Source organism: Hippocampus zosterae, chromosome 12 (assembly GCF_025434085.1).
Source record: "Hippocampus zosterae strain Florida chromosome 12, ASM2543408v3, whole genome shotgun sequence".
In the NCBI taxonomy this organism is placed as follows: domain Eukaryota; kingdom Metazoa; phylum Chordata; class Actinopteri; order Syngnathiformes; family Syngnathidae; genus Hippocampus; species Hippocampus zosterae.
Genome location: NC_067462.1, coordinates 17998954 through 18026509, shown reverse-complemented (window position 1 = coordinate 18026509; position 27556 = coordinate 17998954). Strand labels below are relative to the sequence as shown.

The 27556-nt window shown below is 42.9% G+C and overlaps 1 protein-coding gene and 1 long non-coding RNA gene across 3 annotated transcripts in view; one reads left to right on the top strand and one right to left on the bottom strand.

The window, feature by feature from the left end:
• The window catches only part of kalrna (kalirin RhoGEF kinase a), a 161393-nt gene extending 148189 nt beyond the window's left edge, over window positions 1-13204 (top strand). For both annotated transcript variants that reach the window (XM_052082949.1, XM_052082948.1), the window contains 11 exons: window positions 1303-1365; window positions 3472-3499; window positions 3838-4000; window positions 4074-4195; window positions 6151-6282; window positions 6357-6518; window positions 6928-7006; window positions 7099-7150; window positions 8209-8357; window positions 8582-8720; window positions 9570-13204. In XM_052082949.1, the coding sequence (XP_051938909.1) occupies window positions 1303-1365; window positions 3472-3499; window positions 3838-4000; window positions 4074-4195; window positions 6151-6282; window positions 6357-6518; window positions 6928-7006; window positions 7099-7150; window positions 8209-8357; window positions 8582-8720; window positions 9570-10127 (1647 nt within the window). In that variant the 3' untranslated portion in view covers window positions 10128-13204. The remainder of the gene's footprint in view (window positions 1-1302; window positions 1366-3471; window positions 3500-3837; window positions 4001-4073; window positions 4196-6150; window positions 6283-6356; window positions 6519-6927; window positions 7007-7098; window positions 7151-8208; window positions 8358-8581; window positions 8721-9569) is intronic.
• LOC127612134 (uncharacterized) lies at window positions 7739-9199 on the bottom strand. The gene is made up of 3 exons (XR_007965592.1): window positions 9091-9199; window positions 8602-8714; window positions 7739-8355 (listed from the first exon to the last, which is right to left on the bottom strand). It is a non-coding gene; the product is annotated as an uncharacterized LOC127612134 (long non-coding RNA).
• Window positions 13205-27556: the final 14352 nt, after the last annotated feature.

Genomic DNA, 27556 nt, shown 5'->3' with positions numbered 1-27556 from the left:
CAAGACACCCAAGGACACTTTACAATAACAAAAAACACAAAACAATACGGGTTGAGCAGCAGCCAAAACGCGACAGCGTTCATTCAACCCGTAAGTCAGAAAGAAACCACAAGGAAGGGAGAGGGGGAGAAAACTAAGAAAAGCGAAAAATAATGCACCAAAACAAAAAATCAAGCGAGGAAATTACAAAATAAATACTATAGCACGTCGGCTTCACAGTGCAGAGGTACCAGGTTCGATTCCAGCTCCGGCCTCCCTGTGTGGAGTTTGCATGTTCTCCCCGGGCCTGCGTGGGTTTTCTCCGGGTGCTCCGGTTTCCTCCCACATTCCAAAAACATGCGTGGCAGGCTGATTGAACACTCTAAATTGTCCCTAGGTGTGAGTGTGAGTGCGAATGGTTGTTCGTTTCTGTGTGCCCTGCGATTGCCTGGCAACCGATTCAGGGTGTCCCCCGCCTACTGCCCGAAGACAGCTGGGATAGGCTCCAGCACCCCCCGCGACCCTAGTGAGGATCAAGCGGCTCGGAAGATGAATGAATGAATGAATGAATGTTTGTGAACACACAACAAAGGAATGAATAACATAAACAATTCTGAGACAGTCCAGTCTCCTACATACGTACAGCATCCGACAATGAAGGAAGTTTTTTAGAATGCTTTTATTTTTTTGCGGCTCCAGACATATTTGTTTTTTGTTTTTGTCCTATATGGCTCTTTCAACATTTTGGGTTGCCGACCCCTGCCCTAACCAGTGCAAAGCATTTTGGCATGTAAAAAAAAAAATAAATAGTGTGCTGTGCCATCAGTATCTGGTTTTGGAGTTATATCTCTGGAAATATTTGGAGATGAATGAAAAGATTATTTTAAAATATCTATTACTATATACTATGAGCAATGTTGTATTTTAAAATCCGACGTTCTCCGTGAGGTGCCTTCACGTACCGCCATTTGTGAATCACCGCCAGAGACGAACATATTAGTATTTGGTGAAAGCTTTTGAAACATCATCTGTCAAAACAATGGTCATGGTTGTAGCACACACTTTAAAATGGTATGTATCAGCAAACTGGTTCCCCTGTGCTGATGTACACTAAATCCAAAGAATGCAAATTTAATCCTTAATCAATCTTTGCTTTTTTTTGGTTTCCTCTTGTGTTATTTTCTCTATGGTATTCTGACTTTTGCGCACTTCCTCATTACCCCGTGTACTATTTCTATAACCCCCCCCCCCCCTTGCTCCTACCATGCATTTCCAGTCTTGCATAATTCTCTTTTTCCACTCCTTCGTCTGCTTCCCCACCAGGAGGTTCACACTTCAGATGAATCAGACTGTGACGATGACCTTGACCCAAAAACTGGCATGGAGGTACTTTGAAAAAATAGATTGCTGAGTACCTCCCATCAGAAAAAAAAATTATTGTTTTTTAGCTGAAAGCTAAAAGTGTATGAGTGTGTGTGTGTGTGTGTGTGTGTGTGTGTGTGTGCGTGTGCGTGTGCGTGTATACTGTATGCAGTATATATATATATATATATATATATATATATATATATATATCCTCATCTCACCCCTCGGGTGGTGTCCGTCCCTCATTCAGCTCGGGTCATCTACCAGAGGCCAGGAAGCTTGAGGGTTCTGCGCAGTGTGTCCAGAAATTTCTGGACCGAGATGTCCGATGTTGTAATATTATATATATATATTGTATATATAGATATTGTAACCACTCATCTAGTTTGAGGGTCACTGCCCCGAGGGCTCCGACCACTACAGGCACGTCTGTCACCTTTACCTTCCAGGCTCTCTCCAGCTCCTCTCTGAGCCCTTGGTATTTCTCGAGTTTCTCGTGTTCCTTCTTTCTGATGTTTCCATCACTTGGGGCCGCTACATCCACTACAATGGCTTTCCTCTGCCCTTTATCTATGATCACGATATCTGGTTGGTTCGCCATTACCATCTTGTCAGTCTGAATCTGGAAGTCCCACAGGATCTTCGCTCTGTTATTCTCCACCACCTTCGGAGGTGTTTCCCATTTTGACCTAGGGGTTTCCAGTCCATACTCCGCACAGATGTTTCGGTAGACTATGCCAGCCACCTGGTTATGGCGTTCCATGTAGGCTTTCCCTGCCAGCATCTTACACCCTGCAGTTATGTGTTGGATCATCTCAGGTGCCTCTTTGCACAACCTACACCTTGGGTCTCGTCTGGTGTGGTATATTTGGGCCTCCATGGCTCTGGCGCTCAGGGCCTGCTCCTGAGCAGCCAGGATGAGTGCCTCTGTGCTGTCCTTCAGGCCAGTCCTCTCTAGCCACTGATAGGACTTCTTGAGATCAGCCACTTCAGTTATGGTCCGGTGGTACATCCCGTGTAGGGGCTTGTCCCTCTTCCAGCGCCTCATCTTCTGTTCCCCATTGTCTGAGACATTCTCTGAGGACGTCATCCGTTGGAGCCTTCTCCTTGATGTATTCATGGAGCTTGGATGTTTCATCCTGGACAGTGGCTCTCACACTCACTAGTCCCCGGCCTCCTTCCTTTCGGCTTGCGTACAGTCTCAAGGTGCTGGATTTGGGATGGAACCCTCCATGCATGGTTAGGAGCTTTCGGGTCTTAACGTCCGTGGTCTGAATCTCTTCCTTTGGCCACCTTATTATTCCTGCAGGGTATCTGATCACTGGCAGGGCATAGCTGTTTATTGCCCGGGTCTTATTCTTGCCACTGAGCTGGCTTCTTAGGACTTGCCTCACTCGCTGGAGGTATTTGGCCGTAGCCGCTTTCCTTGTTGCCAGTTCGAGGTTGCCATTGGCTTGTGGTATACCAAGGTACTTGTAGCTGTCCTCAACGTCTGCTATTGTTCCTTCAGGGAGTGAGACCCCTTCAGTGCAGACTACCTTTCTTCTCTTAGTCACCATCCGACTGCATTTCTCAAGCCCAAAGGACATCCCAATGTCGCTGCTGTAGATCCTGGTTGTGTGGATCAGGGATTTCGCTCTTAGCATACAGCTTTATGTCATCCATGTAGAGGAGGTGATGGTAGCTCCATTTCTGAGGCGGTATCCATAGCCTGTCTTGGTAATTACTTGGCTTACGGGGTTCAGTCCTATGCAGAACAGCAGTGGGGAGAGTGCATCACCTTGCTCTGGTTCCCCAGCACCTGACGCAGTCTGAGCCAGCACGTCATTCGTTTTATTGTCTCTCATCGTTGTATAAGGTAGGCGTTAGCGTGAAGGATTTTGCCCAAGGACCCACACTGGATCGTGTTATGTGCTCATTTTTTTTGCCCCAAGCGGGATTCGAACCACCATCTCCCGTATGCCAAACCGATGCCTTACCAACTGAGCTTTCCAGTCGGTATAGATCGATAGATAGATAGATGGATAGATGGATAGATGGATAGATGGATAGATAGATATCTGTGGATATATAGAAGGATTGTGGGGATTCATTAATCAAATAAATGTTGCAATGTCTGTTTTCCAGCTTCTCAACCCGAACTTCATCCAGGAAGGTAAGAAAGCTAATATATATATATATATATAAATAATAATAATAATTAATAAAAAAATATAACTCTTTCATCCACCCTCTAACCTGACAACATGATCAACTGTCCACTGCACTGACCGCTGTCCCTGAAAGTTTTAAGTACTAAAATGTTATCCTCGGGGAGGGTGGAGTGGGATGTGGCAGAAGGCAGAGATGACGCAATGAAAGTTTATCGTTTGACAGGGGCAAGGGGATGGGTTAGTCGTTAGGCACTTCGACCAACCCGCATACAGACCGGCAATCACACCCCTGGACATCCTGTGTGTTCTGTCTTTGATCCCATATGCTTCCTGTGTCTAGTGGCTCCGGAGTTCCTGGTGCCACTCTCCGACATCGTGTGTGCCTTTGGGGAGACGGTGGTCCTCTGCTGCAAAGCGTGTGGACGACCCAAACCCTCCGTCACCCTGAAGGGCCCCGACCAGAACCCGGTGACCAGCAATAGCCGTTTCACCATTGACATCAGGTGCCTGTGACATTCTAGTCTTTGTAGCTTTCCTATTCCATGTCCTCTTTCCTGATCCGTTTTTCATCTTCAGGGATACAGGCGACATCTTGTTAAAGATTTGCAACCTGATGCCGCAGGACACCGGCATCTATACCTGTGTGGCCGTCAATGATCACGGGTCAGCCTCTTCATCCGCCTCCATCAAAGTGCAAGGTAATGCAACTTGGGTAAGGCTATGTGGACACTAGCGGTCAGGGCCAGCAAAGCCTTCTGCGCTGGACTAAACATTCTCAGAAGAATAGACCTACACAACCCATATTTTTATATTTGTTCTGTTAAATTATAATAGCTTTTCTCATCAACTCTGTTCAATCCGTCGTATTTCTCTTGGCTGTTTTGCTTCCAGTTGCGTAAGTGGAAGCTATTTTTTAAATGTTTTTAATCTGATTTCAGCTTCTTTGTGCTGCTATTTCAAATTAGTCTGCCCACGGCCTTTAGAATCAGTAGTGCTGTTCATGTTAACGGTTAGCAACGAGAATGTTTTTGAAACAATTATATTCCACATTCGTACTCATGTGTCTGGTTCAGGACCAAACCGAATGTTTTTGGATTCCAAATATGTAGGCTGAGACAAAGTGCAATCACAAAAAATATTGATTACAGTAAATCGCACCGACAAAGTACAAACTGAAATTGCTGATCCCAAGGAGCCAGGAAAAACAATGCATCAGCAAAAATTACTTGCAAGGTCAAATAAAGGAATCATGAAAATACTTACAAAGGTCTCTGACAAAACGAGAGCGACTATGAAAGGAATCGTAAGGTCTAGAACACACCACTTGAAACACAACAGCGAGCAAGGTCAATAATTGGACAATGACCAGGCGGCTAGCCAGTCCTTACGAGTGCAGCAAGGCTTGATGGGGAAACGTGGCACAGGTGCGCCCCCTGGAGGGAAACCCCCTTCACTCCAGCTATAGCTGAAACACAATCAAGACAGAACATGCCTCAGGTCGCTTTCTGTTTGGCCGTTTCACATCACAATCACAGAGACCATGACACACACATAAAGATTTGTGATCAAAACTGTTGAATAGATTTAACATTTCCAATTGCCCAACCATACACATTCCACACCAGAGGCCAATCATCAGGAGTATGAAACCTTTGCTGACTTTGATTGGAAAAGAAGTAAATGCTGCACTTCACTCGATTATTGGTATGCACAGTATGTAACCAGCTTTTCTTGTTTTGGCTCAGTTCCACGATGAAAGACCTACAGAGTCGCCCAGCGACTCTGTAGAGTGAGCGCTGCCTCTCACTCTTTGTAAAGTTGTGTTTGCCATCGGTCATCCATTGTTCCCATGCCGTTCGCAACTATACTTTGAACACCCGGTCGCAACTTTACTTTGAACGCCCAGTTGGTGCCGACGTCCAGCGGTTGGAGTTCTTTAGTCAAGCCTCCGGGAATAACGGCAAGCTCAGAGTTCATTTGCTTGACTTGGTTTTTCACCGCTGCTGTGAGATGGGCACGCATGCCAAAAGCATAACCAATGGCTTGAAGCTTGAACTGAGCTTCGTAGGCCTGTCTCTTTGTAGAATTTATTTTCGGGGGTTCTTAGAAACCAAAACCGAAGTTGTTTTGCAACAATGCACATAGCCACACTCTATACAGGTGTTGGTACCTGCTTTGGGCGTCCCTTTAGAGTCGACTTACACGCCCACCCTTCACTCATTGGCGGACTTCTCCCCCGCATGCCTGTCCTCTCTCACGTCTGCCTTCTCTCTCTCTCTCTCCATATATGTATATATACACGCCCACCCTTCACTGATTGGCCGACTTCTTTGCCGCATGCCTGTCCACAGTCACTTCCGCCTTTTCTCTATATAAACAGCGTTTCGGCTGTCAGTCAGGTTTTGGAACTCAGCGCATACACAAGACGCTCCGCATCATGAGGCGTCCTGTCCATTTTGGAGAAAATGTAAGACTTTTAATGGCGCCTTATAGTCGTGAAAATACGGTACTCAAACAGTTGATCCATGGAGTGCTTCAGACTAAATATATGTTCCACCTTTTTGATCTGGAAAACCATGATGTGTCACTGATAACTTGACATACAACCGCTGTCTATGTTGCCGACGTACAGTGCATTTTTGCTACGTTTAAGGTATCCCAGCAGCCCCTGGAAGACCGGTGGCTCAGGAGGCCAGCAGTACAGCCGTGATGCTCCACTGGCCGCCTCCGGCCTCATCTGCTCACTGTGCAGTCAGCAGCTACACGGTGGAGTACCGCCAGGAAGGTATGACCTTTTGAGGTATTGAATGTTGAAAGGTTTTAAGATGCTGATGCTGACCACTCTCCTCCTTGGTCCAGACTCACTGCTATGGCAACAAGTGTCCAGCAGCATGGAAGAGTGCCTTCAGATCGACACTCTCATCCCCGGCGGTCATTACCAGTTCCGAGTGCGAGCCTCCAACCGCTGGGGGCTCGGCCCACCGTCAGAGCCTTCCAATATGGTTTCACTGTCCAGCACAAGTAAGTACAACACACACACACACACACACACACACACGCACACACACAGAAAAAACAACTGTGATAGAAATGCAAATCATGTAATAAATCATTGGTGTTTCTTAATGAAAAAATTAGTGCCAGCACAGTTACGCGCAATGAGCGGTGAGTTGTTGTTGTTGTGTGTTGTTAAGTTTTGTATTTATTAAACCGTTATTTTATTTTTTTACAAAATGCACGAAGCAATGGCACCCAAATTTCGTTGTATGTAACACAATGACAATAAAGGCGATTTTGATTCTGATTCTGAGTGACGATGAAATGAAATTTGAATGCCATTTGACTGTTCACTGAGAAGAACTGTGAATTAAATGATGGTTTGAAAAAGAAGATTCTTCCAGGAATCCATTTACTTTTTTTCCTTCCTCAGACTCCGCGTATGATGGAACAGGAATCCAGTGGAAAGAAAACTTTGAGTCGACATTCTCCGAGATTTGTGAGATTGGAAGGTAAAATAGGCACAGAATATAAACATTATTGTTAATCTTTCAGTTCAAATATGTGAATGTGAACGCTATTGCTTTTGCTGTTTTCACCACAGGGGACGTTTCTCAGTGGTGCGGAAATGTTTCAACAAGTCCACGAAGAAAGAGGTCCGACTTAAACTTAACTGCAACATCCAATACAAAAACTCTTTTTTAATTTTTAAACTAAGATAGTAATGCTCAGTGTTGATTTACACTGTCAAAGAGGTATTTATGTAACAATAAATGTACTGGCGGTACCAGATTCAATTCCAGCTTCAACCTTCCTGTGTGGAGTTTGGATGTTCTCCCCACGAATGCTTGGGTTTTCTCCGGGTACTCCGGTTTCCTCCCACATTTCAAAAACGTGCATGTCAGGCTGATTGAACACTTGAAATTGTCCCTCGGTGTGAGTGTGAGCTTGGATGGTTGTTCGTCTCTGTGTGCCCTGCGATTGGCTGGCAACTGGTTCAGGGTGTACCCTGCCTACTGTCCGAAGAAGGCCCCCCCCCCCCGCCCCCCCCCACCCCACCCCCGCGACCCTTGTGAGGATAAGTGGATCGGAAAATGTATGAATGAATGAATGTATTACTGTGGTAAAGGAACTTGGCATCATATCAGGAGCTATTTCTAATATTATAGCTCCCTCTTGGAGCACAATAAGGTACTCAAAACATTTTTTTAAACCGAATGTAGTAGCCCGTGAGTGTAAATGTATTTTTCTTATTTATTGGCTATTACAATCCATTTTTTTAATGTGTTACTCAAGATCATTGTGTTGGGTGCAAAAAAAAAAGGCACCAGGTAGCCCCCAAGGGCCACATTGGTAGCCCGCAGGACCATTTGATAAATAGCTTACATTTCTAGTGATTGTAAGAAATCATTAGCATGATCAGTGTCCTCACATAAATGAATATCATTGTATAATTGAATATAACCATCTCTGTTAATTAACACGGTAGTCCCCTCAGTTTTTCAGTTAATGACTTCGCAGACAAATGAGGCAGACAAAGAACCACTTTGCCAAAACACTATCATGTCAAAGCCAAAAGGTAAACACGACAGCAGCGTGAGCAACATGACCATCCGTCATCCGGATCACTCATTCGAGTGACCTATGAATAATGATGTTTATTGTCTTTTTATGTTAAAAGATGGAGATTAATTTCTTGTTGTGTCATTGTCAGGTGGCGGTGAAGTTCGTGAGCAAGAAAATGCAGAAGAAGGAGCAGGCCGCTCATGAGGCCGACATCCTGCATCATGTGCAGAACCACCAGCTGGTGGCACTGTTGGATACCTACGAGTCCCCCACCTCAGTGATGCTGATTCTGGAGCTGTAAGTGACAACTTCATATTAGAAACGACCATATGTCTAGCTTGTAAATGATTCTTCCACATATGGGAAAATTCAAAGATTTGAGTCCAGGGTGTACACCCAGCTTCCACCCAAAACAACCTGGGTAGATCACCTGTAAGCCTAAACAGGAAAAGCCCAATAGAAGACAGTCGGATGGATAAGTTAAATTATTTTTCATACGAATATTTATATGTTGTTATCAGGCTGGAGGACGGTCGTCTACTTGACTACTTGGTCGCTCATGATGAGTTGATGGAGGAACAGGTGGCCTTCTTTATCCGAGATATACTGGAAGCCCTGCAACACCTTCACACGTGCCGAGTTGCACACCTTGACCTGAAGGTGGGAGCACAGTGGTTGTACAGTGAAACTCCTCTCCAACGAAATCATGTTTGCAGCAAAAAAAAATTCACACCAGGGGTTTTTTCACTGAAGCAAATTTTATCTCAGATGTGAACACACACACTCACAAAACATATATGTGTACGGTACTCTTTATTTGTATTCCAATACTGTACATAGTGCATAAATATGAGCATACACTTATTTGATATTGTTTAACATTAACAAACAATTGTCTTATATTAATCACTCCGCTTTGTCTGTTGGTTTTAAAAAGTCATTTAGACTCTTTTGCTTCCCAACACTTCTGAATTTCTTTGATAATGTCTTTTATTTTCCTTCCTCCGTCTTTCATTTTGATCACTTTTACCCTCTCTTCCAGCATCAGAACTCTTCTTGTCTTAGCTGCTTGACATCCAAAGGTCCGTTTCGTAGCCATTTTAGCAACTTTCTTGCTGCGTCTGAAACTAACAATAACAACTACTTCCTAGACTACTGCGCATGTGTAAACCAGTGTGGTGGTCGTTGTTGCCCTTTCCGAACGAAGCAGTAGAGGTCGCTGTTGGATTAGACTTTTGCGGAAGGCTTGTTTTCATTGTCGTCAATCTGCGAGGCAAGAGTAGAGAAAAAGATTTCGTATAATGGAACAGGGGGATTTTTCGTCATAGGGGGAGCAGAAAAGTGAGAATGGCTTTCATGCATGACATTTTTTTTCACATTATGAGTGGGTATTTTCGCCCAAGTAGGTTTCGTTGTAGAGGAGTTTGACTTAATGTAACATTAATGTGACATCAGTTGCCTCAACGTGAGCCTGAGGTTCAAGATATTTTTTTTCCTTCTCTCTGAAAGCCTGAAAACATTATGGTGGAGCTTCACTCTCCCACACCGTGCATCAAGCTCATTGACTTTGGGGATGCTGTGCAGCTGTCAGCACACCGCCGCTACGTCCATCTATTGCTGGGAAACCCGGAGTTCGCTGCACCCGAGCTCATCTGCGGCACCCCGGTCTCTGTCGCAACTGATGTGTGGAGTGTTGGCGTCTTGGCTTACGTCATGCTCAGCGGCGTGTCGCCCTTTCTCGACGAATCTCCCGAGGAAACCTGCGTCAATATCTGCCGCCTTGACTTCTGCTTCCCCGATGATTACTTCCGGGATGTTAGCCAGGCAGCAAGGGATTTTGTGTCCTCTGTGCTCCAGCAGGATCCAAGGAAGAGGCCAACTGCTACGTCCTGTTTGCAGCACCCGTGGGTGGGCCGCGGAGGAGCTCATGGCGGGGAGTACTCCAAGACACCTCTGGACACGACGCGATTAGCCACATTTATTGATCGAAGAAGACAACTTCATGATGTGCGTCCCATCACCAACATCAAGGGACTGGTAAGCAACAGTATGGGAAACTCACTGTGACGAAGACGAGTGTCTGGACGCTTGGTAGAAAAAGACAAGAATCAGAAATATATTTTCTGGATTTAATTATCAGATCTATTTATTAATATATAGATGCCTAAAACATGCATATGTCCGCTTTTACTGGCCTTTCTGACACCTCTGAACCAAGTAAAAATGTTGCCTAATGCTTCTCTGTTCTGTTGTGGCATTGTTCCAATTTTGACTCTTGTCCTCAAGCTGCCTGGAGCCGAAAGATATTTTTGTTGCAAAAGTACTGTGAGGGCGGCACGGTGGTCGACTGGTGATCTTTGTGTCCTTTAAGTCGTTTCTCACCTTGAGAGAGAACCTGTGGTGCTTTGGTACACTTGGCTCGAAATTGGATCAGTACCGAGGTGGTTTCGGAAGCCCTCTGGCCAGCCGAATTATCCCAAACTGAGGTGAGTGGACACTAATGATGATGTGATCTTCTGCTCTGGTTGTTTTAAGTCCACAACTAGATCTTGCTCAGGAACACGCGCATGGCATTTGAATCAGGAGAGGATTTTGGTCTTTTGTCCATATGACTGAGCAGTTATTTCATAGCAGGATAATGTGCTGTTGCTAAGTCAGAAACATTCAGACTGAACTTGGATCAACACCGATGTTGCCTCGGAGTCTTCTGGGTCTCCTGAGGAGAATGTTGTCAAAATGGAGAAGTGGATATTCATCACTGATCCTGAAGACAACCCAACATACGTTTTACCTAAAGTCAACGTACTGTTGCTCAGTGTCACTCGGACAGGATGTGGATCACCACACTTAGTACAGCAGTCTGTTGGCAGGCGGGGTCAACCCTAACTAAGGAGAGCATTGTAACTTGAGAATTACCCACTCAGGCGAAGTTCATATTCTTTTACAACAATCCTTTCCTATCATCAGTAAGATGTTAGTGGCATGCCCCCCGCCCCACCCGGCCACCCCTGTGTCATTTTTCTTTTGTTGAGCAATCTTCAGGCAATCAGGTGAGAACCGGTGAAGAAACAGTTGATTCAGAGCTGTCACTGAAAGCCAAGACGTTGCGATGAATTACAGTGTTACTGCCGTTGCTCTCGACTAATTGTGTTAAATGTTTTGTTAGCTTTCGTTCAGCGAACGTTAGCTTCGGCTGCAAACCGCGGACTTAACAGGAAATATGTTGCATCCATCTCCTTGAAGAAGTAGCGTCAGGGGGCTTCGACACTATCACCCTTTAGTTCAATTGAGTCGGACTCTTCTTTGTTCCCCTCCCGGTGTGGTTTGGTTGGTCCGGTGTGAACACAGCAAACTCCGGTACAACTCTCCGCATATATGAGCTCATTGATATTTACCCAAAAGGTCTCTGTTCCCGCTTCTCTGTCATAGCAGCATCATATCACACTCAAACATAATTCTTGATTGTGTTACATAACAACAAGTGGCATGCTAATATGCATATTAGAGAGTTGACTTAACGGACACTTCTTTGAGGTAGCATGTTTGCAGTTAGCATCCGCATCGACGTATGACGGCAGCACATAGTCGCTCATCTTTCCACAGTGCAAATGGGGATGTGCTCCATTCTTGTGCTTTTAAAGTGCACTCGGCTACTTACAGGTGTGTTGTCGCCTGCTTGATTGTCTACATTATGACTGAAGTTAGTAATGAGCACCATGGTTGCTCTATTTTGTGTTCATTACAGTTGATTGTTATTATTTAGTCCAAGACATCACAGACTTTTTCTTTGGATTATTTTGCATGTAGAATACGGGTGACATTGTTCACATTTTACTTCAGTTCACAACATGGGCCATAAATGTGTACACTGGACACCTGTTTACAGCAACCGTGGATTCATCTATTTGCGGATTATTTGGTTAATATCTTTTTTTTAATTTGTTTTTCATTTTATACATTTATATAATTGTGTGTTTGTGTGGGCTTTTTTTGTTGTTGTCAATGCTCGATTGAAACGGTAATTGACCAACTTCCCCACCGCAACATAAAGAAAGTCATGTTAATCCTTATTCATTCATGCAACCAAAGCAAAACAACCATACTGTATTTTGCTTGTCCTGGTTTGAAGTCTGATGGAATTTGAGGTGCTTCCAACTTGTTCCTCAATGTGTTTTCAAACATTGCATAGGTTTGATCGACAATTGCACCATTTCTTTTTCAACACATCTATTATGGACAAACTTAAGCTTTTGGTTTCTATGGATGTGACGTTTTGAATCCACTCCTTAAACACCAAATGTTGCCGTCTGGTATCATTATAATGTGACTGGTTAAAAATGAGTACAATAGGCTGAACTGAGCTTCACTCCCTCCATTTGTCAATCGTGGAGTTTGCGATGAACTGGACCTGGATCGTCACATGGGGGTTAAGGAATTCCTTGACTGTCGTGGACCTCATGTGAACAGCACCACAGAGACTTAGTTTCGCTTTTATGCTCAATGTTTACAACTAAATGTGTGGTGTCTTATGTAGAATGTAGAATCAGGGGCACTGTGCATGTTTAAATCACAGACAATGTTTGAAAAATCTGAACTAGAACATGTCTAGAGTGGAAAATGACTTCCCACACTGTAACTGTGCTTTTTATCGACCAGCATCTGAAGGCTTGTGTTTAACGTATGAATGTATTTGCATTGGTAATTTAGTCATCTTCCCTTTTCCCATTCAGAATGATCCTGTGATTGACCGACGACCCATCCAGGGTCTAGTTTGCCTATAGCCCCAAGTCAGCAACCTCCAACAAGATATATATCGAAGCATTTTATAGACAATTGTAAGCATTTATTTTGTAGCAGGGGTTGCCTATGATGGATGAAAACAAATATTTTTGTTTTGCATCAAAGTTCAAAAGTGTTGTGAAACGACCACAAAGTCACAGCAGTAAAACTCGACTTCCCTTCTCAACAAAAACCTGCGCATCTAAGCTGGATCCTCCCGTGATGTTCAGGCATAGTCATTCGTCATCAACACTGTCAGTCCCGTTGCCGAATAAAGTGACCCATGTTTGTGCATCTTTAACCATCCATCGAACCTGCTGGTTTGTTACTCTTTACTAATAAAAACCTTTTTATTTATATTTAAATCTGTGGCTTAGCGTGATTGTTGTGCATGCTGCAACACGTAAAGCAGTGCTTCCTTCACCTCGATTGAGCCAAGGCACACGGCTAATGTCGCTGGGCTTTCGTTGATTTTGTGCGGGTTGATCTATAGATGGCAGCACACACTTACGGTATTTGCAAGGACAGTGTTGCAACAGACAAACAAAATAGGAAGTGTTTCATCTTTGTCCTTTACAACTCAATGCACAAACATAATCTGCTTTGCTACTATTGTTCCAATTTAGTCATCAAGTTGGTTTATTTGTTTGTTTGTTTTTTTACTTACAACTTTACATTCACAGTTAAACAAATTTAATTCCAATTTCTTTTGCAGTTCTCTTAAACTCAAGCCAACTTGCTCCCACACCACACTTGACAAATTTATAGTTTAACAAGCTATTTCAACATCTTGGTGTAATTTCATATCTGAGAATTTAGATGGAATGTCTTGAAGATTTATGGATGGCCACTGGACTCAGACGATTGCATTCAGGTTTGTATGGGATTTTTGATATTCACTAATAAAAATGTCTTCTCGTAAAACTGCAACCTTTTCCACGAAGAATAGCATTTTGTTCTTGTACCATTTTCTTGTAATATCACAATTGTTTTAAGGAAATCATACTTCATTGTCGTATTAAGTATTCTAGATAAAAATTAGGACTTCTCATAACATGACTTTTGGAGAGAAATTAAAATGATTTTTTTTTGCCCAATTTTAAAAAAACAGCAATCACCTGAGGATATAAAAATAGTATTTCAAAGAAGCAGCAGCTCATACAATGAGTGTAAGTGGAACATGGAGGTAACGCAAAATACATACACAAATCTCCAACATTTTGTGAATAACACTGTTCGGGAATGAACCAAATGATATTTGAAACCCACAAACATAGACACAGATAAAATGCAAAGCAAAAATATTCATTCGTTTTCTGAACCGCTTTATCCTCACTACGCTCACGGGGGGTGCTGGAGCCTATCCCAGCTGTCTTCGGGCAGTAGGCAGGGGACACCCTGAAATGGTTGTGAGCCAATCGCAGGGCGCAAAAGTATTTCTTTCCAGAAAAATGAAGGACCGATAAAGAAATCGATGGCAACAAAGAGCCAGGAAAACAAGACATGAACATAAAGTGCTTGCTTTGCTGAGATCCAAAAACGTATAACGAAAATCTTTCGAGAATAAATCGAAAACAAAAATTCTTATGAAACAAGATTCATAGCGGGGAAGAGAGACTATGAACATGAGCATGAGGACTAGAAACTTGAGGCAGTACAGGGAGCAAGATCAATAATCCGACAAAGCACGGCAGAAGCCGGAGTCCTTATATATCATGATGATTGGAACAAGAAACAGGTGTGTCGCTGGAGGGAACGCCCTGCCCAACTCCAGCTGGAGCTGAAACAAAAACGGAGCAAAACCATGACAGCGAACAACTCCAGTATAGTAGCTCCGAATCCGTTTCCGGAAGCTAACTGCTATCGCTGATCTGTGCGTCCAATCATACTCGGCGCAGCTCTGCTTACCTTTCGGCTTGGGCTTGTTGGTAGGTGCTTCTGTGTTAATGTGTCTCTGTTGTGTTTCAGGCAGTGCAGTCCAGAACGTTGCTCTGGGCCTTTTCCCCCCAGACAATCTGATGCAGCTCGGTAATGTTATGAAAGAAGAGTCTTCTTAGCAGTTTCATTTTCCTAAAAAGGCAGGTAAAAGATTTGTGGTTGTTAATTTCAGGACGGTGATTCTCTTATCCAACTGTACAAGAACTTTCCTGCCTCCAGAACATAAAATCTATAAAACAAGTGAAAATTCCCATGCTTGTAAAAGCTATATTGGAAAGGTTTTTTTGGTTTTCTAAAGCAAACAGGTTTTGGCACAGGCCTCAATTTCCAACAAAGTCAGCTTTCCAGTTTCTTTTCAGAAAAGTGCGCCTTTGGCTTTTGGAGAGACATGAAAGCGTAAGCCAGTATGACGAGGAGGAGGAGGAGGCGGTGCCCGCTTTGTGTCGCAAGGACAGGAAGTTGGAGCATTTTTTGGAAGGTCGGCGCTCCTGCCACTCATGCTTAGGGCAGCATTAGATGCCTTTTGCTGGCGTGAACACAACACTACAACGAACGTTTTGTCCCTCAGGCCCAGACCCCCTCCTTCGGAGCTCAACATGCCAATGAGTCGAAAATACCCCCTGCAGAAGAAAGTTAAAGAGGCACGCAAATTCAAATCTTTCTTCTACCTTTTTTTTTTAATTCCACTTTTTTGTTATTCTCTCTCCTCTTCCTCCTCCACCCCTCTCCCTTTATCTATTTATTCATTTCATTCCAGTTGCACCTCTTTGACAGTCATGAATTAGAATGTGCGTGCAACTGTGCGTCATTGCCTTCTGATGCCAATTCATAGGGCTTAGTTTCAAGATTACTTAAAAGGTTCCACCAGGATGTCCATTCTTTTTAATCTCCATCGCAGTTACCCTAAATTACTTTACTATCTCAATCATCATCATTCTACATTATTTGTAAGTGATTCATTATTGATTGAAAATATATTTTCAGTCGTGTCTGAAATCTTGCTAGCTCACCAGGCGACCCCGAGTAATCAGATAATGCCAGCTGCAGTCCTGAAAACCAGGAATAAAACAGTGCCATTCATTGTAAATTATCACGATACTGATGTTTCAAAACCTTTTTTTTTTTTTTTTAACTTTTGACTTAGTCCCTTCAAATCAAGGGGTTGCGAGAGCAAGTTACTCACATGAGATGTTTGGCTCATTTAACCCAGATGCCCTTACTGACACAACCAATCAAATTAAAATGAAACTTAGTTTTTTATTTGAGGTTTTTTTCAGGATCACAAATTTTTTATACCTTCCGACACCCTCAAATGTGAGTCAATTGTAGGTATTTAGCCCAACCCTAACATTCTTGTCAATATAACATGCCAAAAATACACGAAGCTTGCCAAAACGGAAGTAATGTTTCCATTCAGATCTCGTGCCTTCTCAATAAATGTATTATTTTCGATGAGTGCTTATTCTCAAGATACACATTTTTCATGTGTGATTTATTTATTTATTTTTTGTTTTGTTTTTTACACTAAGGCGTAGTCTCCCCAAAAGTAGCTAGCCGGTCGACATTGGGTAAACAGCTAACGCTAGCCACTGTTTTAAAAAACAGAACTCATTATCAGACAAACCACACGTCACGCTAAAATGTACATCATCACAAATGTGTGTGTGTGTAAGTGTGTGTGTGCGTGTGTGTGTCCAGGTATGTAGCAGCACCACAACAAATTGAATTCAAACTCAGTCAAAGAGTGCAATGTTAGGAAGAAGTGTGCTAAAGGTTTGGCACAGGTGAGCTCTTATTTTTCTCAACCCCAAAACATGAAATATGAAACAGATTGTTGTGAATTTGCCAACTGTTTTTGGAGGGGGTGGGGGGACGTATTCGCCATTGTTCACCCAAAAAAAAAAACTCTTCACATATGTGCTGTTATTATGCAATGTCCTGTATAAAAATATTGCTTTGGCACCGTCTTGAAGCATCTTCAGAACTAGTGTTGGAGTGTGGTGAGGAGCTTCATTTCGTCAGACATTAGCCACCTTTGCCACAATCATCTGACATCATAAGACAATATTTAATTTTTTTTTTTGGTGGGGTCATGTCATAATTTCTCAGATTTTCACTATTAGCATGAGGGCTTGCTTCCTGTGACCCTTTAACAACAGGAGAACACTCCATTGAACTTTTTTGTCAATTAGATCCCAGATGAAATAATACACAAAAGGGGAAAGATTGCCTACGTCTTATTGGCCAGTCACTGACGATGATATTATCATCTATACTTCTCAGAGCTACTAGGGGGATAGATGAGCATGGTATTGCTAAAATGTGCTGTGATGCGGAAAAAGCCTCAGTTCATGTTGACCGCCTCTTCATCCACAATTTTACGTTTTTGGATTTCTAACCCCAAAAGCATGCACAATGGGCTTGTGTAATATGTCAGAAATTAAAACAGCACAGAGGAAACAAACTTATGCCACCTGTTTCTTGACTTGAAGGAAAAATGGGTAGATTTTTCTTCCTTGAAACGTTCCTCGACGTTCTGTCTTGTTTGTCATCCTGGAACAGGTGTGTGTGGCTGGGGCGTGTTATAAATGCCTTGTTTCCTTTTTATTGAGACGCTACATCTCAAAGGCACACACACAGACAGGCATACACATCTGGCGTCTGAACTCAGTGCATTCATTATTCAGTAACCTTTTACTATGATTTATTCACAGTGTGACTGGTGCGTGTGTGTGCATGTGTGCGTGTGCATGTGTGTGTGTGTGTGTGTGCGTGTGTGTGTGCGTGTGTGTGTGTGTGTGTAAAGGCAAGCTGCGTGCGGAAAGAGCAGACAGCTTGAAAGGCAAGGAGGGAGAACAACACAGACTCATGAGGCCGTGAAGTGAAAGGTCATAGAGAAGTGATGGTGACATGATAGCAACTCGGCGTGTCTTCAATCGACTCTCCAATTTAATACAGTATTAACAAGAGTAAGTGTTGTCGCATCACACAAGGGGTGGGGGGGAGCAATGAGGTCGATACTGGATAATCAGAATAGTTTTTGAAATATCTTTTATATATTCGACTTTTGGGCGGCCCGGTAGTCCAGTGGTTAGCACATCGGCTTCACAGTGCAGAGGTATCGGGTTCGATTCCAGCTCCGGCCTCCGTGTGGAGTTTGCACGTTCTCCCCGGGCCTGCTTGGGTTTTCTCTGGGTGCTCCGGTTTCCTCCCACATTCCAAAAACATGCGTGGCAGGCTGATTGAACACTCCAAATTGTCCCTAGGTGTGAGTGTGAGTGGTTGTTCGTTTCTGTGTGCCCTGCGATTGGCTGGGAACCGATTCAGGGTGTCCCCCGCCTACTGCCCGGAGACGGCTGGGATAGGCTCCAGCACCCCCCGCGACCCTAGTGAGGATCAAGCGGCTCGGAAGATGAATGAATGAATATATTCGACTTTTTTATATAGGGCAGCATGGTAGGCGACTGGTTAGCGCGTCGGCCTCATAGTGCAGAGGTGTGGGGTTCGATTCCAGCCTTCCTGTGTGAAGTTTGCATGTTCTCCCTGTGCTGTGGCTGACTACACACACACATACACACGCACACACTCGCACGCACACACACACACACACACACACACACACACACACACACAGACCTGACTTACTGCCACTTCCCAAGCCTGCTGCGTCTTTAAGGTGCTTTCGGCACTTTTGTGGACATTCATGTGGCTGTTTACCATGTCAAGGGCCACTGAATGCGTCAGCCTTGGGGGAGGCTTTTTCCCATCAAGGCACACAAGCACAAACACACTTACTCACACACACACACACACACACAGTTTTTTCATGCCATGTGCACAAAGTCACACAAAAAATTACCTCAAGCTGCTGACAACTAATAATTTATATCCTGTACATCAAATGTATTTTTTAACATATCTAAAAAATATATATGCCTGTAATTTAAAAATTGCTCATAAAATCGCATTATCATTGTCCAATGAAAAGCATTCGTAGCATTTTTTTTGAGAGGTGCATTGCATTACATCTAAAATGACCAAAAATTTTTGTGGTTGGAGGAACGATCCAGATATGGATACTGTCAATACCAAAAATAGTAACATATTATATATATATCGCTCTGTGACATTTTGCAAGATAACCTTCAATTCTGCTCTGGAGAAATAATTCTGTACACTGGAAAAAGAATGTACTCAACTTTAATTACATCCATCCATCCATCCATCCATCCATCCATCCATCCATCCATTTATCTTAGCCACTTATCCTCACGAATGTCACGGGTGAGCTGGAGTGAGTTTGTGAAAAGAAAATCACCGCCAACCTTAGTAGAGACCTGACACATAGGCGTTGGATGCACTTTTGCAGCACGTTAAGTGAAGAAACTATCATATATACGTGTATTGTTTTAAAATGCTTCTCCTGGCGCTCCGGATTCACATTCTTTGCCAGTGCCATCGGTGAATTGTACAGAATTGTACATGAAACAAACTTTGAATGAGAATTATAATAATCATAATCATAATAATAAAAATCTATATTCCAACAGCTGAGGTGGCAAGTTGCAATTGCAGACTACTGACAGCTAACAACTTCGGGTGATACAGATAATCCCCTCCTGATTAAAGGCTGCTTTTCTGACTTAATTTTATTTTTTAAATATTTTTTTGGCTGAAAGTGAAACTGATAGGGTCCAGTGTGCACTAACACAAAAATATATAACATTAACACACACACAGACAAAAATTATTTTGTTTTTCCCATTTCTCCCTACACCCCTCGTGATTGACTTGGGACCAGTCCGTGGGCTATCCGTCCAATCCCAATTGATGTATTGGGCAACCCTACCTTCGGGCCTCCAAGCTTCCACTTCTTGACGAAAAATATTCCAATATGTCGGAATTCATAAGTATGTCTGGTGCATAAAAATATCAGCACCATTGCCCCAACCATTCCAGATTTTTTTTCTTTGACTGAGTTGGAATTGGGTGAGTAATTGATAAACAGGAACTAAAGCTGGTCTTTTTTTAGCTTTTTATGACAATCTTTTCATTTCTGAAACCGTTGTGATTTTAAGAATCCAAACTTGTTAATGATGGGTTTGGGTCAAAGTTATAATGAAAGAAATTAATTGAGGATGATTTTTAACGCTGGTTTGATTGCATTTCAAAAAGAATACCCTTTGATCCAAATGTACTCATTTTTGGCATACTCCATAATAGCTTGTTCAATGAGGCAGTCTCAGCCCTAGTCTCGTAGCATAGCCTACTGGTTGCTGGGTTACCAGGTGGACGGTGTTCATGACCACGAAAAAAGAACTAGTTTCAAAAAGAAACGGGAGTGTATATTCAAATTTCAAATGGACAGAGAATGACTTATTGAGACATGGAATTCAAGTCAAAGTCAGATTGAGTCTTTCAGAAGTTTTTGCCAAGCAAGTCATAACTCACAAAATTAGCTGAGTCCTGCGATTGGCTGGCAACCGATTCAGGGTGTTCCCCGCCTACTGCCCGGAGACAGCTGGGATAGGCTCCAGCACCCCCCGCGACCCTAGTGAGGATCAAGCGGTACGGAAGATGAATGAATGAATGAACTTGAAAAATTAAAAAAAAAAATCACAATAAATATTTTGGAAAAGTGCAAATGTGACAACCCGACACGAAAAAACCCTCATTTCAAGAGGGTAGAAAGCACCAATAAAGGAGAGCGTTAACTGAGCTGCTGTGACAGGGTGACTGCTCACAACCATCCAGCTACCCATGACTTACAAAATGCAAAAGATATCTTTGTTCTAGGCTACAACGGATTATATCTATTTCCATTCATTTAAAAGGGAAACAGTGATTTCCTTGGCAATTGTTTCAGTTTGCGAATGTAGTTACCGAACAGATTAGTTGTGGACTGAATTTTCAGTACATCTAAAAAGTACGGCAGGCATACAACAGTGGACAGAAAAAAACTCTTAATAATTGCTGCAATACCTAAAAACTATCACTAGGCACCCCTTCCTGTTCTTCCCACAAATGGATGACATAACGTGGTACAAAGCTGACGGGATAAAAACAAGACAGCATTTGTGTTGAACAGGGAGATGGATTACTTACACTCGACAAAAGGGACGTATAAAAAGATTAGATGAAAAGATGACAGTTTGACAAAACGGGAACAGATGTCTGGTTGCTCAGCAAGAGGATGTACTCTGTAGAGCCACCGTGTACTATTGTTGACACAATCCGAGTTAGCTCAAGCAGAAGAATAAAGATGATAATATAATAATGAATTCAATTAATTGAGTTCTACATTGAGGTAGGATGAGTTTAATACACGCCATTGTTATATCTATGATTAAAATGCGATTGCATCCCCCACATATGTGTCTGATGCACAGAATTTGTTGGGATCACATTCACCAAAAGGGCGATAAAACAATCTGCGCCACAACTTAGACCTGCTTCCAGCAGCCATAAAATGTTATCTACTTTCAGCCACCAAATTGTCCAACATGGAGCAGTGCGATCTGTTAAATTCCCCAGACACTGCAACTGCACAAGTCAGGATGCGCTTGTGTTGCATTGTCTATAAAAGCAGAACCCAAAGACATCCGGTTTTAATCATATGGTAGAGGCCCGTTACAATGATCATTCATTCATTCATTCCCGAATCCCTTGTCCTCGTGAGGGTCATGGGTGTGATCACACAGCACTTACACCGGTGGTCACCAAACTACGGCCCGCGGGACGGATCCGGCCCGCCTCCACATTTGGTCTGGCCCCCCTGAACAATACCAGAGAGTCTTTTGATTTATTTTTCATCTATGTATATTTGTATTTTAACATAAAAATTGGCTTTTGCAATAAAATATTCCTTAGTTATGAACTATTTTCATGATTAAATATTAACTAGTAACAATTTCATAAACACATACAGTATAACGTGACATTTGTTCCATCCTTCTGTACTGTGCCGTTATCTGGCAACCCCAGAAAAAAAATACTAAACCCGTCCCTCCCAAAGAGAACGTAATCATGGCGAAAAGGTGAGTTAAGAGAAAAAAAAATATTCAGAATACAGGGAACCCAAAATGGAGAAAATATTTTTTTTTCCAAAAGATTGTCTGTCTCATCTGTCGGTGGCGGTATTCAAAGAATACAATCTGCGGAGACACTATGAATACCGTCACAACAACAAGTACGATTTTTTGCATGGGCAAATGAGAGCAGACAAACTGTTAAAGCTAATAAGAGGAACGTTAGCTCAGCAAAATACATTTGTACGCCAAGCTCAGCTGAACCAGCCATCTGTTCGGGCTAGCTTTCGGTTTGCTCAACTGATAGCAAGCAGCGGTAGGGAGAGTTTGTCAAGAAATGCATGAATGCTGTCGCAGAGGTGTTGTGTCCCGAGAAGAAACACCTTTAATACCGCGAGTGTATCAAAAAAGGTTATTTGATTTCGTGTGGGTTTCTGGGAAACAATACATTTTTACGTCTCGGTACTCTTGCAGTCACACTTTTGCTGTTACAAACTGACCCCCCCCCCCTACCCCCATCAGAGAAGCGAAAAGTTATGTGGCCCTCACAGGAAAAAGTTTGGGGACCACTGACTTAGACACTAAAAAAAGTACTTCACTTTTGGTTGCACATGATTAAAAAGTGGTCAACTGAAGTAATTTTCTCCTCTTTTCCTCAAACATATTCAATTGATGTCTGACATTTTAATCATGTACATGTCCAAATTAAGTAAATCCAAAGAAAGAGTTGTTTTTGTTTTTTTCAATGCAGGCAAACAACCATTCACACTGACATTTCACACCTACGGACAATTTACAGTGTTCACTTAACCGACCCTGCATGTTTTTAGAATATGAATGTATGCATGGGGGAGAACATGCAAACTCTGCTCTGGATTTTTAGAAATGAAAATTCGTTGAAAGAATTGGATTGTAATCATTGTAAAATGTCTTCATGAATGACAATTTCTCAATCCAGCCACTCAAAGTTCATCCATCCAAGCGTCGCGGTGGGTGCTGGCGCCTATCCCAGCTGTCTTCGGGCAGTAGGCGGGGGACACACTGAACCAGTTGTCAGCCAATCGGAGGGCACACAGAGACGAACAATCATCCGCGCTCACATTAACACCGAGGGATAATTCAGAGTGTTCAATCAGCCTGCCATGCATGTTTTTGGAATGTGGGAGGAAACCGGAGCACCCGGAGAAAACCCACGCAGACCCGGGGAGAACATGCAAACTCCACACAGGGAGGCCAGAGCTCAAAGTTATTTATCTTTAATAATTCCCTGCATTGGCACAGAAAATATTGCACATTGAGGATTGATTCTATCGCATCTTATTAGTAAATTGGATGTTTGTTGACTATGCTTTGGATTAAGGGGTGTCATCATAACATCATGTCATTCATGAGGCTTGTTTGCTGGCTAAGCCTTCAATGGCAGCACCAGATGGACTCTTGTCTTTTGATCAAGGCTCCATCCACTTCTGATATTGGATTGAGGGAACACTTTGTCTGTTCCTCACAGCTGCCTCTTGATAATATGCAGGCCTGTGTACAGTATTCAGTCATCATCCTAATACTGAAAACAAAAACGAATGAGAAATTGCATCGGTCGTGCCTTGATAATTTTATTCAATATTATTAAATAGTCTTTGGTGGGGGCGGCCCGGTAGTCCAGTGGTTAGCACGTCGGCTTCACAGTGCAGAGGTACCGGGTTCGATTCCAGCTCCGGCCTCCCTGTGTGGAGTTTGCATGTTCTCCCCGGGCCTGCCTGGGTTTTCTCCGGGTGCTCCGGTTTCCTCCCACATTCCAAAAATATGCATGGCAGGCTGATTGAACACTCTAAATTGTCCCTAGGTGTGAATGTGAGCGTGGATGGGTGTTCGTCTCTGTGTGCCCTACAATTGGCTGGCAATCGATTCAGGGTGTCCCCCGCCTACTGCCCGGAGACAGCTGGGATAGGCTCCAGCACCCCCCGCGACCCTAGTGAGGATCAAGCGGTTAGGAAGAGTCTTTGGTGGATCAATCCAGTATTAACCAAATCCATTGTAAAGAGATCACATTTTGAGCATGTGGACATACAGGATAATTTTTCATGGTGCCATCACATCATCAAATCAAATGTCCCTTTAGTTTTCTTGGGATGTCAAGAGTTAAAGTTCAAACAGTGTTATGTTATGATGCTTTTTGAGTTTTTGCAAAGATACATTTCATGCACCCTGAATGCTGATAACATGATAAGCTGTCCACTGTAGTAACCGCCGTCCCTTAAAGGGTTAAAACAGGGGTGTCAAACTCATTTTTGTCGCGGGCCACATTGTAGTTACGGTTTGACTTGGAGGGCCGTTATGAATTTTGGGAAACCATTATAAATGTTTAACCACCTCCACATATTACACAGCGCACAACAAATGGATGGATAACTAGTTTTAAAATCAAAAGTCAAGAATAATGACTGTTATTGTGGATTACATATGACAATTTGAAATTTTGGTTGGGACTTTAGCAAGCATCATAGAACTTGACATGCTTGATTTGCTTTTGAGGGCCACATAAAATGATGTGGCGGATCAAATCTGGGCCCCCAGGCCTTGACTTTGACACAAGTGGGTTAAAACATTACTGTGTCATTACAGTTCATACATCTATGCTTGTAAATATTTGTAGACTGAGCTACGGTGTAATAAAATAAAAACACAATTATTCATAATCAAAAAAATGTTAATGGTTTTTTTTTCTGATGTAGTAAGAGAGACATTTAATTGATTTGAGGCTTTTGTTGACAAAGCCTTCAGCAACTCACTGATATGTTGCATTAACCATATCAGGGACAGCGGTTACTAGAGTGGACAGCTTATCGTGTTATTAGGTTACTGGGTGCAAGAAAGAGTTCATTCGCTCAAGAGCCACGATTTGAGGAAATACAGTATAGCCGACATAATTTTGTCAACTTTATATTTTATAGAGCCCTTTCACAATAAGCCCACACTCCATTATTCTTATTGCAAAATAAACCCTCCTGTTAGATATCATAGCATTGTCTTATGTTTTGGGACAGCCTGTAAATGTGTTTTCATGTTTTCATTTACCCTTGGTGGACACATGGATCTCAAATTTTAGCATAGTACAAGAAAAGAAAAAAACGTAAATAAAAAATACCCATCAACATAACATGAATGGATGGCGCGAAGAGCAGCAGGCTTCTGCAGTCTCTGTGGGGGAGACATATTTCTACCTGTGACCCAGGTTTTCTATGAAATATTGAGTTTGGCCATCCAAAGATAGCATCCGTGTCGTGCAAGCAGAGCGGCAACTGACTCCCTCTTTGAATGAGACGCACTATTTTCTCATATACAGATGCTCGTCAACAAATTTGAAGATCATCAAGCAGCTGATTTATTTCAGCACTACTATTCAAAAGGTGAATAGTATTGCTGAGTGCAATGCAGACATTCATTCCATACAGACTGATACATTGGTCATTTATTTTCATTTAGATAATTATTGTGGCGGCCCAGTGGTCAAGTGCTAAGCGCGTCGACCTCACAGTGCAGAGGTACTGGGTTCAATTCCAGCTCCGGCCTCCCCGGGCCTACGTGGGTTTTCTCCGGGTACTCCGCTTTCCTCCCAGATTCCAAAAACATGCACGGCAAGCTGATTGAACACTCAAAATTGTCCCTAGGTGTGAGTGTGACCATGGATGGTTGTTCATCTCTGTATGCCCTGCGATTGGCTGGCAAACGGTTGAGGGTGTCCCCCGCCTACTGCTCGAAGACAGCTGGGATAGGCTCCAGCACCCCCCGTGACCCTTATGAGGATAAGCAAATCAGAAAATGGATGGATGGATGGATGGATTGATTATATCTGAATTTTTTTTTTTAAAAGGTTCACGTGAAGAGGATTTCAATTGTTCGCCATGGCTCTAATTCAGCCGAGTAGTGGAATAATGTGTAAGTCAAACACAGCTCTCCATGTTGTTTCTAATAGTTTGGTGCAAAATATTAGAAACTGCTCTCTGTGGAATTCAGTGCAGTTGGACACCACCACCTATACTACAATCACAAATTTAAAGCTAGTGTTCATTTTGTGTCAATCAAAAGTGAGGATTTTGAAATCCGATTTCTCTCATTTGCCCTCCAAGGTGTGCTATAGTATAGCACATTATTGTCTGTTAGTATAGTAGCTATACTAACAGACAATAATCCAGACACCCCATACAGTCCACATTTAACATACAGTATGTGGTTGTTTTCAAGATCTCTCAAACCTGAAAACATTTTTTATTCTTATGGCCAAGACATGTGTTACCCAATGAAGTGAAGTGACAAGCCCCAAAACTCAGTCAAAGCAACAAAATCAGCATTGACACCGAAGATTACATCTATGAATGTTATTAATTTAGCCCAGATTACTGTTGTAGATGTATAATGAGCATTTTTTGCAGAACCCCAAGAAATGCAACTATGTGAGATTGCAGTAATATAAATTATATAGATGCAAAGGCAGAGAGAGACGGAGCAACACGCTTGACCGACTCCGCTTGCCGATTGATCAAAAGCCATCTTTGTGTGTTTGTTTTTGCATGTGTACCCTAAAATCTGTTGGTGTCTTTTTCAGACCCAGAGGCTCAAACACACACACACACACACACACACACACACACACACACACACACACACACACACACACACACACACACACAAGCAAAGAGCCACCTTAACTGCTGAGGCGTACAGTCCTTTGAAATCAGAGATGAGCAGGAAGACTTCCTTTCTCATGAGCAGGCGCCACACCAAAGTTCTTTGTTGTGTCTAATTTGTGACCATGTAAAGTTGATGTAAATAATCAGTAATTTCACCACCAAGTTTGATCAATTCACCCTGATCAGGCCTCTTATACAGTAAGTTAAATTAAAGTCATCATACAGAATAGGGCTGTAGAATGTTTACATACTGGTATAGGTTCTCATACTAGTATTGGTATTCATTCATTCATTCATTCATCTTCCGAGCCGCTTGATCCTCAGAGTGTTCAATCAGCCTGCCACGCATGTTTTTGGAATGTGGGAGGAAACCAGAGCACCCGGAGAAAACCCACGCAGGCCCGGGGAGAACATGCAAACTCCACACAGGGAGGCCGGAGCTGGAATCGAACCCGGTACCTCTGCACTGTGAAGCCGACGTGCTAACCACTGGACTACCGGGCCGCCCAGTATTGGTATGCATCTGTGTAAATTAAATACATTAATATTCCTGGAAAACATAATTAGGTCCTCTGTGTGTGACTGATTAGTCCCAGTCGACAAGTAGGGTGTGTGTGTGTCTGTGTGAAAACCATTCATCTTTCTATTGACCTGTGATGTAAAAATAAGAAAAAGCCCATTTCACCTGCGGCGTCAGAATACACCGGCCGCCACGGCCACACCCCAGCATATGATCGCACATGGACGGGAAGTAAATGTTCATCCCGTCCTCAAGCTGAGCTCAGCGGCCTTTCCAAAGACCGCCCACAACGAAATCCAGTTAATCACGGCGAAAGATCACTGTCAACACACTGAGAAAATATGTACAAATATATATATATATTTAAAATGGGGGGGGGGGGTCCCTCTTGTTAATTCTTGGCATCATCCATTTCTCAACTTCTCTTTCTCCGTCATCCCGTCTGGTGGCCCAGACAGTGGCAGACTTGTGTTTTTATTAATTCATAGTAAAGTCGCTTCAAGTCTGCATGAGCATTTTACATTATGCAAGGTGTTTGTTTTTTTT